At 34.5% G+C, this 16,001-nt stretch overlaps 2 protein-coding genes across 2 annotated transcripts; both read left to right on the plus strand.

The window, feature by feature from the left end:
• Positions 1-2,025: 2,025 nt before the first annotated feature.
• On the plus strand, positions 2,026-10,422 carry LOC108198347 (soluble starch synthase 3, chloroplastic/amyloplastic). The gene is given in 14 exon segments (XM_064083445.1): positions 2,026-2,199; positions 2,570-2,578; positions 2,581-2,681; positions 3,629-3,742; positions 3,928-4,033; positions 4,419-4,589; positions 4,767-4,895; positions 5,071-5,253; positions 5,984-6,118; positions 6,121-6,256; positions 7,288-7,411; positions 7,569-7,737; positions 10,204-10,272; positions 10,350-10,422. Coding segments are annotated over 12 exon segments (1,494 nt in total). The 5' UTR covers positions 2,026-2,046; the 3' UTR covers positions 7,702-7,737; positions 10,204-10,272; positions 10,350-10,422.
• Positions 10,108-11,634, plus strand: LOC108198349 (arogenate dehydratase 3-like). Its single transcript, XM_064083784.1, has 7 exons — positions 10,108-10,116; positions 10,204-10,272; positions 10,350-10,442; positions 10,524-10,724; positions 10,774-10,785; positions 11,148-11,228; positions 11,560-11,634. Exons 1-7 carry the CDS (start codon positions 10,108-10,110, stop codon positions 11,632-11,634), a joined length of 540 nt encoding a protein of 179 aa, XP_063939854.1.
• The last annotated feature ends 4,367 nt before the right edge of the window (positions 11,635-16,001 follow it).

Consider the following 16,001-nt stretch of genomic DNA (forward strand, 5'->3'; position numbering starts at 1 on the left):
GTCCGAGTACTCCCCCGACAAGTCTGAGTTTTAAACATCGATTCTGATAAATTAGAATTTCTACTATGATAGGAGATAAAAAAGAGAGAGAAAGTGAAAAATGGAAGAAAATGAGAGAGGAGATCATGTGGAAGAAATAGGGACCTATTTTTGTATCTCTTAGATAAAAAGTTTTGTTTTTTTTCACCTAAAAATTTTAGGTAAGAAGGGAAAAGTTGGAGCGAAGAATTTTTACTTGAACCCCTGTTCTTGTCTTGTCCAGATAAGCTCGTTATATATTGGTAAGGGAGATGGTCCCTTGAGTTGAGTTGCTCTTACGCTCTCACGTCTCTTTTGGTTTTACTACCCATCACAGGTATCTTACATTACAGTAGACACAGAGAGATAAGTAGAGAGAGAGATATTAAACATGTTTGTGATAAGGGGATCAGGGAAAAGTTATATTTAAAGCTGAATTTGTGGCGGTGAAGTATGGAACTTTCTTTACAAGTACAACGTCCTGTTTGGTGTAGAAATGTGTATCGTGATGCACCTCATTTCAAGCTCAATCCTTTTCCTGGTTTTTCAAGAACATTAACACAAGTAATGTTGCTGCTTGTTTTGTCTGTAAATTGTATCTTGTTATAATTAGGCAAATGGGTTTTACTTTTATTATTTAATTTAAACTAATGTTTTATGGCCTTTTAGGATCTCATTTGTTCTTTCACTCTTCTGATTAATTGTTGTACTTCATCCGCACTTTCTTTGTAATTGTTTTACTGTTTATCTATACAATGTCTAGCTTATTCAGTTGATAAGTAGTAGAACCATGGCTAAGAACTGTTAAGTTAATGTATTAAGAGGAGGGTTTAGCAATTACCTTGTATATAATGTTTATGTGATAATCAACATATATTTGCAAAGATGGCCTTAAAAGCCGGTGTAAGAACCTCAATTGCGTGCCGCATGCCAAGAAAATGCACACATTTGTTTTGAGGAGTTGGGGTTCTTTTCGTATAATAAAACCAAGCCAATCACGTGCTTCTTTCATTTCTTTAACAATCTTGTATACTGCTGACATCAAGCCAAAAATATCAATACTGAGCAGCATAATTAGGCTCTTCAAGACCCACTAGAAAAAATGATGTACATGCAGCTAATTGCATGGTAAATACCCTCCCAAAGCGATCTTTCACTTATTCTTCATGAGAGGTAATAAATGGGAGTAAGTTTCAAAAATCGCAAAGTTGATCCAAAACCTGGCGAAATGGCCACGCCCGGTCATAATTCCATAATGCCCTCCCAGATATTCGTTGTGTTGAGATTGTTGATGCCTTTTAGGGTCGCAAGGGCTGGTTGGTGCTAGTGACGGTGACGGTAGTGGGGGTGACTAAGGATTTATGATGAATGTTGGCCGGACTGGAGAATGGTTGGATGTGGTAAGAAAAAAATTGATAGCATGATTAGTCACTGAGAAAATCAGTGGCATGCTGTCAACGTTTCCCTTATCATAGCCAACCATTCCCATGTTAAAGCCAAAGGTAAAGTTCTGTTTTGTTCATAAGTTCTTAATAGTGAATCATTTAGGTTTACGGGATTCATTGCAACCTATGCAGTATTGTTTCAGGAATACATTTACTTTTGTGTGTGTGCGTGCACGTGCTCATTGTCATATTTAACATTCATCAAGTTTGTATATCCTTCTCTCGCACCTAGAATTGCTCTGAATCCATTTACTTGGTTCACATGGATTGCTCAAATAAAACACTTGTTTTTCTTCACAAAAAAGATAGAGATTTTCCAATTTGGGGTGTCTTAATTTTGGGGACATGTCATAGGTGTCTATTGCGGTTTGACTTTGCTACATTACAGTCTGAAACTAAGTGGTTGAAATATGAAATTTTGAAGTAAGATTTTACATATAGTTTGATTCTCCTTTTGATAGTCAACTTTCTACATTACAGTCTGAAACTAAGTGGACTGTGGATGCAATATTAATTTTAAGAGTACGGTGTAATATATAGTTTGATTCTTCTTTTGACAGTCAAGGTTCCACTGGATGCATATATGATGGACTTTGTATTTAGCGAGAGGGAAGATGGAGGGGTTTTTGACAATAAATTGGGTATGGATTACCACATCCCTGTCTTTGGAGGGATAGCAAAGGAACCACCTATGCATATTGTACATATTGCTGTTGAAATGGCTCCCATTGCTAAGGTAAAATTTGTTTCTTTGATGAATATGGTGCTAACATATTTATTGATTTTCTTGTAAAAGACCCCCACTGTGGTTCTGTATAGTTCAGTTGTTTTTGTTTGAACAGTATTCCATAAACATTTTTTGCATGACCTAGACAGGTCGGGCTTTAGTCGTTCGGTGTAAAACTTTAAAGTAAATAAAATCCCTACCCTAAGCTAACTGCCTTACTACCACATTTACAGAAGGGTTCACAAGTTTATCAAGTAAAGGAAGATACTAACAAAATGGATGGGTATGATTTTTCTGTTGTGTAATAAATTGATGATCGGATGTTCTTTACTTATTTATTTCATTTTCCCTTCTTTTTTCTGTTCCTTTTCACTTGCAGGTGGGAGGTTTCGGACTTTCGGTGATGTAGCTACCAGTCTTTCCAGAGCTGTTCAGAATCTGAACCACACTGTTGACATAATTTTTCCCAAGTATGACTGCTTGAACCTTAAGCAATGTAAGCTCAGATCAGCGGTTTGTCTTAAATTTACTTTATTTCCAATGGTAAATATCTGATATGCTTTACTATATATAAAATCTACTACTAGGGACCAACTGTAACATCAGTGGTTTAATTTTAGTTTCTAACAAGAATAAACAAGTCAATAATTTGAATGTATTTAAGCGAATGGTCTTTTGAATGAACGTATACAGTTTCATGGTATATGTTGAAAAAAAAGGTATATAATCCTTTTTTAAGTCAAAGCTATTACTCCAGTATTTTCTACCTGTTATTTTTGTCTTATAACTTGTCTGTGAATTATTTTTTCAGCAATAAGATTTCAGTTCTTTTTTATTCCATTCCATATTCAGTGTTTAATGTTATCTAATTCACATTAAATTGTTTTTATCTAATAAAAACTGATAAATCTAGGATTTAGGTCCAGTGCTCTTAAGATATATCCTGTCCCATAACCAGAGATGGGGAGATGGTAATGGATTATGGAAGTCCTCTTATTTCATCATCGCAACTTGTTAATATTAACAAAAAAACAAGAAGAAGAATAAACAACATTTTTCCTGTAATTTTCCTTGCAAATAGATAATGTGCACTAATGTAGTGTAATTTTTTAACCAACCCACATGCAAAAGATAAACAAAGTTATTATTTTCTTCCTGCTTAATATTATATTTGTATGTTTATTCACTATGTAAGTATCACGTACCTAAATGTTATGTAAAAATTATAATTTGGTCCCTTTAGTAAGTTCCCTATTATATTTTCTTTAAATGTAATTTGGATTTTTTTACTTTTCAGGAAGTGTAATTTTAACGCCAACCAAAATTTTGGCTTCGTCTTAAAAAGGACGCTACGTGCAATATTTGGCTCTTGGCTATTATTTTTCTTGGACGTAAAGTTTAATAGTGCTTTCTATTAAGTTACTATTGTGGTATTGAGATAGGTGGAGGAATTTCATTTTCACAAAAGCTACTTTTGGGGTGGGACGGAAATAAAAGTTTGGTTTGGCAAGGTAGAAGGCTTATCTGTCTACTTCTTGGAGCCTCAAAACGGGTAATATTTTCTTGAAATCTCCTTATGCTCGTTTTACACATCCCTTATCATGTGATTCATACGTATGACCTTGGCAGCGTATAATTTTGGCAGTCACTTCTTCCGATAGATGATATCTAGAAAACTTCTAGTTAGGTAGTTAATATACTATCTGTAAAGTTTCTTACATTTATCTTGCCTTGCAGTCTCTTTTGGACAGGGTGCATTTATGGCTGTAAGAATGATGGGGATAGATTTGGTTTTTTCTGCCATGCTGCTCTTGAGTATCTTCTTCAGAGCGGGTCTAATCCTGTAGGTGTTGGATTTCAGTTATTGAGTAATTTTTTTAACTACACTCTTACATTATTTTATCGGGAGCACAGGTTGAGAAAGTAGAACTGTTGGTGTCTGTTAGCAATTTAGCTGTGAACCCTGTACATTTCAAACATGGGATGAGAGGACTACAGCCTACAGGCTACTGCTTGTTCTATCTCCTGCTTTCTATGTTTTAACCTCAAAAAACATATGTTCGCTATAAAACCTATTTATTACATTTTAAATTTTAGATTTTGACTGTAAAATAACATGGATTCCTAATATGCTATTACTTAACGTACAATGGATTCAGTATCATAATTAGAAATAATTGATTGGCAATTTGCCATGACTTATGTATATATCCTCTATGACTTGGCAGGATATTATTCACTGCCATGATTGGTCTAGTGCTCCAGTTGCATGGTTGTTTAAGGATCATTACATGCACTATGGTGTTAGTAAAGCTCGTGTCGTCTTCACAATTCATAACCTTGAATTTGGTGCACATTTAATTGGCAAAGCGATGGCATATGTAGACAAGGCAACAACGGTTCGTGCTTAGCCCTCAAACACTTAATATTGTTATTTCTGGATTAATATTTCTCTGCAACCTAAGAAAACACTGCTCACAACTATAAATGATTGGGCAAATTGAACTTATCACCCAGATTTTCAAATGATAATTATAGCTGTCTAGCATACAAAATAATCCAGTTTATGCTTGCAGGTATCTCCCACTTACTCACAAGAGGTTTCGGGAAATCCTGCAATTTCTCCACATCTTAACAAATTCCACGACATATTAAATGGAATAGACCCAGATATATGGGACCCTTATAATGACAAAGTCCTTCCTGTAAGTTGGTCATACTTTGTTCCTGAAGTTATCTTCACTTGTTGAAAACTGTTAATATCATTTTAAGTCTAGACACACATACACATGAAATAAATTTTAAGAATCAAAATATCTTAATAATTGAATTCCTTTTAATTTTCCACCTCTTTCCTAATAATTGGCACTTCTATCTCAGGTATGTCACACTTCAGAAAATGTATTTGAAGGTAAAAGGGCAGCCAAGGAAGCCTTGCAACAAAAACTTGGTCTCAAAAGAGTCGATCTTCCTCTGGTAGGAATTATAACTCGTTTAACTCATCAGAAAGGAATCCACCTTATTAAACATGCCATCTGCCGCACACTGGATCGTGGCAGACAGGTTATTCATCTCTCCTTGGATTAGATTTTCATTCACTTTTCTCAGTTGGCAAATTATGTTCTACAATCACTTTATACTCAGTTTCGTTCACGCAGTGCGATGCACATGTCTATGCAGCATGGTAAATTGTGAATGACTAGGGACCCTTTACCTATCTTTGTTATTTTAGATAGAAAGCTATTGACTTTTACATAACAAAGTCACTTTGTTAAATGTATATGATTCTAATTAGTGGATCATCCCAACACCTTGATGTTGTTCTTTCAACCATGTAATGGTAGAAGAGAAAAAAATAGAAAGAAAAGAAACTAAGGAAGTTAATGCATTTGCTTGTGTGTTGTTTTCCAAATTATTAAGTGAACAAAGAAGGGTAGTTTTGAAATTATGAGATGTTCTGTGAGAGCTTTTCCATATATCATTTCTACAGTCGGAATCTCAAGTATATACTCTCCCCTACTCTTTACCAAGTAATTCTACTGAGAACTGGGAGCGTAGTTGATGATATTATTTATGATTTTTCTTTACTTCTTTACTCTCTACTAAAATTTAAGACTACAATGTATGATTTTAGGAGAATTGGTCATCTAATATGTATGAAATGAATGCATATGCAATTAAGGTGTTCATGGAGGCATCTAAGTATATAGCTAATCGAAAACATTTGTGAAAGACTAGGCACTTGTCCTTTTGCAATATATGTATGCTCTATGCTGAAGATATGTTATTACAGGTTGTGTTATTACTAGGTTCAGCTCCAGATCCTCGCATTCAAAATGATTTTGTTAATATGGCAAGTCATTTGCACTCTTCCCATAATGACCGTGCACGACTCTGTCTGACATATGATGAGCCTCTTTCTCACTTGGTATTATTTGTGGAACTTATAGTAGCGTCCTGGGTGGTGCAGACTTTATTCTGGTCCCTTCAATATTTGAACCGTGTGGACTAACTCAACTTACTGCCATGAGATATGGGTCAATACCTATTGTTCATAAAACTGGAGGTACATGGATATTGCATACATTTATTTTTCTGAACACCTTAGCTACTTGTGTTTGGTGTATATAGATCCTACATCTTTCAAATTGTTTTGTAAGTATTGACCTCCCGGATATATTTAGCACTAGGCGGTGAAAACATATACTAAACTTCCTTTCATATCCAACTGTGGCTATGGCTTACTTTCTATCATAAGTGGTTTCAGATTTAGAACAGTGCTAGATTGTGTATACTAAACTTCCTTTCATATCCAACTGTGGCTATGGCTTACTTTCTATCATAAGTGGTTTCAGATTTAGAACAGTGCTAGATTGTGTATGTACATGCCCATAGAGAAATATCTTCTATTTTTGCCCACTACCAAGCTATTAGTGCACCACCTGCTCACCATTAACAAAGGCAATTTTAGGTGGTTGATATTAAGAAGAAAAGTTTGCTTTTTCATGATATTTGTTATATTATTTATCATCTCCCAACATGAAATGCCTTGAGCGATTAAGAAATCCACTGAGGGCATCAAAGTTTGATGGAAGTATGTCTGGATTTAAATTTCTGCTTTGTGTCGGGAAGGTTTTAGATTTTTAATATTTGCAAAATCACTGTGCTGCAAGTGTACATTACAGATAAATTGCCAAAAAGGAAGCTTCTATAGCTCTTTTGTATCTTTTAAGTGGTTACAAACAATTGTATCTAAGAGCAACATATGAGTTACCTGCATTCTTTCACAGTTTTCATTCACTGTTAACTTGGTAGATTCTATTATGAGATTAAGTGGTTTAACTGTAGTGCTGTTCTTGTGTTGTTCCTTTGTCGATCGTATCCTTTACTTCCCTTGTTTAGTGATGCTGCTAGTTATTGTTAGGTTTTAGTTCATGTAGCTTCAGCTTATGTTTCTTGTCTCTGCAGTTGTACTGCTCCCCTACTATATTAGGGATTGCCTTGCTTTTAAAAAAAGTAAAGATCCTATTATGAAGACATTATTCTAGTTAGATTGTAGTATGTATTTACAGTCACTTTAACCTTTTTTTCTTGTAGGGCTCTATGATACTGTATTTGATGTTGACCATGATAAAGAGAGAGCACAAGCACGAGGTCTTGAACCTAATGGATTCAATTTTGAGGGAGCTGACGCTGCTGGTGTTGACTATGCTGTCAATAGGTTAGTTATGGTAGCTTGATTAATAAAGTTGTTTTTTATCTTAAACTCAAGAGTCAAGTCTCTCACTTTGTTATGCACATACTTGTTCCATATAATGCGGAATGCCGCGCACCATTGTTTATCTGCACAAAATGATCATCCATGCTTTACTTTTCAGAGCAATTTCTGCTTGGTATGATGGTCGGGATTGGTTCAACTCATTATGCAAGCTTGTGATGGAGCAAGACTGGTCTTGGAACAGACCAGGTCTTGACTACCTGGAGCTTTACAATGCAGCTCGAAAGTTGTAGGAACCAGTCAGGAACAGCTGGGTCACTGAGGCGCAAGTAAATCTTCTCTCGCAATTGTACAGTTTAGTGATAATTCCTCATCTGCTGTCATCCTTTCCATCTAAACGCAAATACAGCTGCATATAGTTTATTTAATTACAATTAGGTACAGAGAAAGAAAGAGAGACACTGCTGGTAGTAGTGTAAGTTTGAAATTTTTTCTTCACACATTTTTGTTTAGCGAAGTTTGAAATTTAGTATCCATATGTGATACACAGTAGAGTGCTAATACTGTCAACTTGTAAGTTGTAAATCCTTTAGTAAAAAACAATTGAAATGGAGAAAGCCAAAAAAAATCATCTAGCTGGATGTCTTCGCATATTCTTTGTCATTCTTTTTTAGTGGTAACCAGCTGGTTACTATATAGATAGAAGCCAATAGGGCAGTGGTTTATGTATCTTCTGATAGTTGAGCAAATGGTTGCAAGTGCATCAAGGGTTTGCCTTGTGAGGAAGCATGAGCATATTGTCGCCTAAATTTATCCACTGTATCACCATCAGTCAGCCTTGGCAAGCTCCGGTATATATGAGGCACCACCTTTTCTCTGGTGACCAACTACAACTCATATTCTAATCCTATTCTATAGTTTCATACATCGGAAACCTTATAAAATAGGATTAGAATTGCATATATTGGAAACTTTTTTAGAGGTTTAAGAACTAGTATATTACTGTTCTTCTTTTGTGACTAATAGTACGTGAGTACTGAGTAGTACTCCCTCAGTCCCTCTGAATTGTATACATTACTTTTGGCACGTTTTTTAAGGCTTCTTTTAAGTATAGTTCCATAACTTTTTAATTTTTTTTTCCGAATAAAAGTTTAATGCTTAAATTTGTATTCAAAAAAAATTTAAAAAAAGTTATGAAACTACACTTTATACGAGCCTCGAAATGCGTGTAAATAGCAGTGTTCTAAAAAGTGCATTAAGCGGCCGATTAAGCGGGCGCTCAAGCGGAATGGGAGACTAAACGCTTCGATTTTGCACTGAACGGGTGATTAAGCGTTTTTGAATATTAAGCAGCCTATTAAGCGGATTAAGCGGTCAAAACAATGTTGACTTTCTAATTTTTTAAATTTAAATATTTATTAGAATATTATTAAAATTATAATGTTCCAAATGTGAAGGAGTATGACGTGTATTCAATGTACTTCGTTTTTGTTCTTTATTTAAAGTATGATGTAATTTATGATATAAAGTATGATGTAATTTACAATTATTATGTTCTTTTGGGTTTTTGAAATGTGATTTTATTAATGCTTGTTGGGATTTTAGCCATGTCACATGATTTCCGTAATGATTGTTGAGATTTAGTATGTGTAAGATATGTTTTTGACAAAACTTGTCGGAATTTTGGATTCTCTCCCTTTTTTTTATAACTTTGTCTATTTTTGTTGCTTTTTTTTGCTTTTTGATAATGCTTCTTGGGATTTTCTGGATGTTGTTGGGTATGAATTTGGTAATGCTTGTTGAGATTTTGTTTATGTAATAGATATTATTTTGTTAATGATTGTTAGGGTTTTGAATTTTGTATATGATCTGATTTTAATGGTAGAGATAGTTATAATTAGAATAGAATTGACCTACCAATTATTTACTATTTTTAGATGCTAGCTCAAATTGGTGTAATTAGGGTATGCTTGTTAGAATAATTTGTAATTCAGAATAATCTTTTATGTCCAAATTCACTTTATTTCAAACATAAGCTTAAAGTTAATATCAATATATAAGTTGATTTATTTAAAGTAGTAAAAGGCGTTGTTTTCCAGTCAGTTATTTTCACGTTGTAGCTTGAGTAACAATAATTAATGTTACTTAGAGCAAGTCCAACAATGTCTTACGAAGTGCCTTAAATATATAATAAAAAATAGTGTCCTAGTGATTTAGGATATTTTTTTGATACATGAACTTCAACAATATGCCCTATAATTGTACCTTACTATTAAACTAATAATTTATTTGAATTGGTATTGGAGGGAAGTGAAAAAGTAAGAGGAGAGAGATTCGTTGAAATGGTGGGAAGTTAATATTTTATTGTGAAAATTGGTTTAGGACATGCTTAGTAGTGCCTCAAAAATGAGGCACTTGTTGGATGTCCTAGTGGTTTAAGGCACCACTAGGACATTTGTGGAGCAAACATCCAGTCCAAATGCCTTAAATTTTAACTTAGGACACATATTTAGGACATTGTTGGACTTGCTCTTACTTCACGTGGCTTCTAGTATTACTCGTCATTATATTCTATCTTTTAATGATTATATTCTGTACATTTCCATTGGAGCCAGAAATAACTCTTGAGTAACAAGTATTCTTAAGCCAAACAGGATAACAGGAAGCCTAATAAGGTGAAGGAGTATGATGTCTATTCAATGTACTTCGTTTGTATTGCTTTTGTATCGTGTTTCTTCCCGGTATCCTATTTTTCATACATAAACTTATTAACTTGGGAATGTTATAAATTGCAGAACCACTATCTGCAACAGATTTTTTCATCTTCTCCTAACGACGGTTCTAAAGTGCGAGTTGCATATCAAGTAAGTTTCTCTCTTTTTCATTATTTATCTGCATCTTGTTATGCTTATGCTTATGTTTGTCTTGTTGCTTAGCATAGGGGGTGCCAGGTGCATATAGTGAGGCTGCTGCACTTAAAGCATATCCGAAGTGCGAGACTGTCCCATGTGACCAGTTTGAAGCTGCATTCAAGGTCAATTGTTTTAAAGATAAAATCTTGACTTTTCGAGAAAGTATGCTTCCTACTATCTTTTAAAAAGATTTTGTATTGCAGGCAGTTGAACTCTGGTTAGTGGACAAAGCAGTGCTTCCTATTGAGAATTCTGTAGGTGGGAGCATTCATCGTAATTATGACTTGCTCCTTCGGCACAGGCTACACATAGTCGGGGAAGTGAAATTAGTTGTTAACCGTTGTCTGTTAGGCTTGCCCGGAGTCAGGAAGGAGGATTTAAAGCGTGTTTTAAGCCACCCTCAGGTTGAGCAATTTCCCTTGGCATGTTATTGTATTGTTTTTATATTTGCAGATTGCTAGTAAAGTAAAGAGAATAATTGAATAAAATAATAATAAATTTTTCAAAAGCAAAATCATGAAGGTTAAAAACCAGCAAATTGCTTTCATGCATATTGACTGCTTGTGTGTAACCGTTGGCATGAGCAACCTGTAATTATAAAGAGTAAAAAGTATTTATCAGGGATCATGTCAACTTTGGGTTAAGTAAAGATATGAATGTAATTGTCTACATGATATCTGTATGGTTTATGTAACCTTTTTGACTATTAATCTATGAATTATCTGGAGCGGACAATGTATATGGTTTAGAATTATATGCGTTGCTTTCCTGCTATTACGGTATCGGCTATGCTGATGTTTATGAAGATCTCTTGACATTACTTTCAGGTGTTGGATCAATGCGAGATGACATTGAACAAGTTGGGTGTTGTCAGAGTCAATTATGATGATACCGCTGGTGCTGCTCAGGTAATGACAAGATCTAAATTGACAAGTCTATTGATTTAGCGTAACTGTCCAATCTAATAACAATGGGCCCTGTAATTGGAGAGATAGGCCAAATTTCTCCTTGATCTACTCTCTAGATTATTTCATGATAAATAGAAGTTCCCCTAAAAGCCTGAAGGCTAATGCTTCTCTGGAACGAAAATCTAGCTAGATTATTTAAAGACTATACTACCTGTAAATAGAACAGAGACCATATTCCTCTCTGCTACCCAGCTTCCGCCTATAATATGTATCTGTAAATGTTTATGGAATGTGTCTTAATTTTTTATATGAAGTATTAACTTTGGGACAGGTTGTAGCCGCTGATAGAATAAGAGATACCGGAGCTGTTGCAAGTTCCCGAGCTGCAGAAAATATATGGGCTTGATATTCTTGCTGAAGGAATGCAGGTAATATTATGGCATTTCCGGTGAGAGTTAAGTTTCCATTTTTTATAATCCGAGTTCTCGTAGGAGGCTTATGTTGAGTCAGTATGATTCGAGTGATGTTGATGTGGATCACCCGACGTTAAGTTAGAGTAATAAATCTTAGTTCTTAAATCAAATTAAGTTGACATAATTGTTTTTAAAAGCAACAATGATTGCCTAAGAATAGCTTGTGGATAAATTTGACAGATTGGTCTTAGATGATGAAGGTGCCTAAAATTTTGTTCATTTTGGGGGAGGCTGATGCCTTCTGCCAGACTACTGACTAGGTGATTTGAATGACATATTACCCTTTCTTCTGTTGCACTGTTACGAAGAAAATTTATGTTTTTCCCGAAGTTCTTCCCCCCTGGCAATCGAAATTACGGAAATAGTACCATATTCCAAGATTTTCAAGTAGTGTAAACTTTTCTTTTGTCTTTCTGATCGACAGAGTAGTGCTTACAGGAGGTAAAAATAATGAAAATTTGCTGTTATAAAACTCTGTGGCTTCCCGGATATTGTTTAAGAAGTGGTTGGATGCAGATACTTTCATTTTTGACAGAAGCATGTGTTATTTTAAATTCGAAACCATTCTGCATTTGCGTGGTTCTGATGCAACAGACGAGTGTTATTATTTTTTATATTTTTTATTACTTGGCAAGTTTCACCATTGTGTTTGACATTGATTCATGCAACTTTCTCGTCAAGTTTTCGCTGAATTCGACCACAAGATGATATGGAAGCATGCTATATAGTATACTGTATATACAACATTACAACCCAAAAAATTTCACCATTCGCACTGTGTTATCATAGCTGTTCAGTTGGTGCTTGTTTGTGGTCTATGTATCAAGATAACGGGTCCTACCTCTGGTCAACCTTACTAAGTCTGAGCCTTTTTTGTTTTGCAAGTATCAGTAAACTACTAAGCTTACTGTTTCCTCTGTATTCATTTTCTTTCCTTGTGATTTTATATATTTATTCAGTTTTAATTTGTATTTGACATGCAGGATCAGTCCGATGACAGTAGGGGACCAGTACGAGTTGTGGATGACAGTAACAAAGGGAGTGTCAAGTGAGTGTTCTACATTGTATAGGATAGATTTCTACAGTTGTTTAGAGAGCAAAAATTGATCATTGTTACACATTTATTTAAATATTGTAAAGAGAAGAAACCAGTTATGTTTGATTATTGGAATTGATGAAGGTGATAAAATTATTTGATAAAGTTTATTGCTACACACATTTATTGAGCGAAAATATCACATACCATTAATCCAAAGTTCCTTATCTGCCAAAAATTCCTTTTCTGCTTAATTATGTGCACTCTCATGTCTGCTTTATTCCGAAAATCAAAGTTTTCACTGATATAAATGCGTGTAGCAGAATAGCAGATACCATAGGTTTTCAGTAAACTTATGTTCTCCTGCAAACTGAGGCTCTTCCTGTGTTAGACAAAACTGCACAACCTTAAGTATGTTTATTGGGGTTCTGCTTGAGCTGGTTTTCGCAATATACATGTATAAACATGTCTGAGAAAAGGGAAACAATATAGTATGTACAAGGATTTTAGTTAAAATTTATAATTTGTTTAACATATAACGATATATCATATTTGTGAAATCATTCTCAATTACTTGCAGGAAAATTTAAGATCTTCTATTCTATTTTCAGGTATTTTGACTACCTCTTTTATACGACTTTGAAGCTTCTATGGCGGAGCCTCGTGCTCAATATGCTCCGGGACATCTGCAGGTCTGTCCTTATTCATAGCATGATTTAATAATTTGCTGTCCATTTATAGTTTCCTGATTGCAGAAGTATTAGCTGTTGTTAAAAGTTTCTAGTCGTCAGCATGTTGCAGTATAGATTTCTTTTTTATTAATTCATATTACAAAAAAGAATGTCATTTTTGACAATTTTTTGCGTGTTAAGGACAATATTGTTCTGTTTCCTGTTGCATGGGAGAACACCACTTCACAATTTGTGGCGTGTCAAATAAATTAATTATAATATTATAACATAGGATAATGTATATTGTATCATGTATGGGTAATCTAGGCATTAATGACACCGTGCACATTAAGTGAAACAACCGATTCCATTGAACTTCAGAAATCAGTAGTGCCATTAGTTTTGGATAAGGTCCTGTACTATCACATGAACAAAAAAAGGCCTACTTGTATATCTTTCTTCACTATGGAGATATGTCCTATATGCTGGGGAGCCTCCTGTAATTATTTATATTATGCCGTTCTAGTTTGCAAAATTCTTGGTAATTCTTTCTATTTCATGACAGATCTTTCATGGTATCTCTGCACGTTTTTTTTTTTTTTTTCATTTATAATTTTCCACTATCTATCTTGTATCTTCTATAGAATGCATGCTCATTTGTGATGGAAGGACCATGACTTGTCTAAATAAATATGTGCATATGCTTGCAGGAGTTTGCGAAGTTTATCTGTGTGTCCTTGGTTGCTATCCGTGGATACAATTCTATAAATGAGTACACACCAATTCTTTTCCAAACTGCAAGAAAAATGTTGTTTGTGTTGTACATGTGATCTCTGCTTCGTACAACAAGTTACGGAAGGATCATCTCTTGGAAATGGTGAAACCTCCGCAATGTAGGCATATCTACTTGCCAGATTATCTTGTTTTGGGGCCAAATTCTTTTCGCCTTCATTCTAATGGAGGCGTATCTGTACTTCAAGCTAGTATAAACGAAGAACCAACAACTCTCAAGTCTAGTAACTGTTTAGATCCATATTACAATTACCAAAAATAATTATGTAATCTTAAAGTTGTTTTTTCATCTTTGTTATTCTCATTAAGACTCGGAAATATATAGCCGACATTAAATGAGCTATATAGACTGATGAATACAAATACAAAGGCATGAAAGGTAAGGAAGGTAGATTCTTTAATTTTTATCTTGGGGCAAAAAATTGGTCTGGAACTACCAATTTGAGAAAAATGTCTTGTTCAGAACCTAGAAATTCAGTTTTAGCGAGTAGAGAATAATACACATTTTAATTTGAAATCCTATAAAACTGCTGAATCATACAAAATTTAGTAGTAAGATTTAATTGACAAAGAACATTCTCTCATTTAAATAAACTGGTAAAAGTTATAACTAATTTTGCAAAGATTATCATAAGTATAAGATATGTCTGGCTAAACTTGACATCTTGCAAGCCAGGTTATGCAGCAGCTTATCAATCATACAATTGGAAGAAATGATACACACACACACACACATCTAAGCTTGAATTCACAAAATTTAACTAACATTAAATTACCATGTCATTGTAATAGGAGAAGATTATATATATATATATATATATATATATATATATATATATATATATATATATATATATATATATATATATATATATATATATATATATATATATATATGACTAAAACGAGGGATCGTTTTATTAATACAAAATCAGAAATACATCTAAAACTCATCATCTACTTAAGCAGTCACAGGAGCAATGCTTAACTAACATTAGTACACTATGGCAGGCGCAACAATTTTCTAAGGCTTAGACTATATGAAAAAGGTAGGTACCTGATACACTCTTTATCACCAAATCTGATATATTTGCGAGTTTTTGTAGTTGGATTATAACATATGGCATGACGAGGAAAACACAGTATCACAATCTCTCCATTATTTTCCAGACATTTCACAGGCTCTATTATCCTGTCTGAAACAATTCCAAGATTATGCAAAACAAACTTCTTAGTCCATGAATTTTCGTCACCATACTCACTCATCACCCACAACTCAATGATATAGAACTTCATACAAATGCAAAGACAACCATTTAGTAGTCCAAGGTTGGAACTCATAAAAGACTTGATACGAGGGGGAGTCTGAATTTGCTCGAATACCTCTTCTTCTGCGTTGAAGGAATATATTATATGTTTCCCAGGGTCGATCCAATGGTATAATCCATTTACATAAGTAGGAAGCTGGCGTTGTGCTGGGTAAAAAAAAGGGATTCTTCCCAGGCTCCTCCACGAAGAATTTTTTGTCCCGATTGTTTGTATATCAACTTCTACTTGTTCCTTATTTAATCCCCAAGGATGAAAATACAACAACTTGAACTCTTTAGTTTTTGGAACATAGAGTAAAGCACAAGCCCCCCAGCGATGCCTACTCGCAGGATCATCCACAAGAAGAATGTGCTGACCTGTTACGGGGTTGAATATGTGACCCGATATGACTGATATAAAATCCTTGCCACATCTATATGCAGCTATACAACCTGTAACACTACAAGTGCTAAAAACTGTGAGCAAATACGAC

The sequence above is a fragment of the Daucus carota genome, chromosome 8, assembly GCF_001625215.2.
Source record: "Daucus carota subsp. sativus chromosome 8, DH1 v3.0, whole genome shotgun sequence".
Classification (NCBI taxonomy): Eukaryota; Viridiplantae; Streptophyta; class Magnoliopsida; order Apiales; family Apiaceae; genus Daucus; species Daucus carota.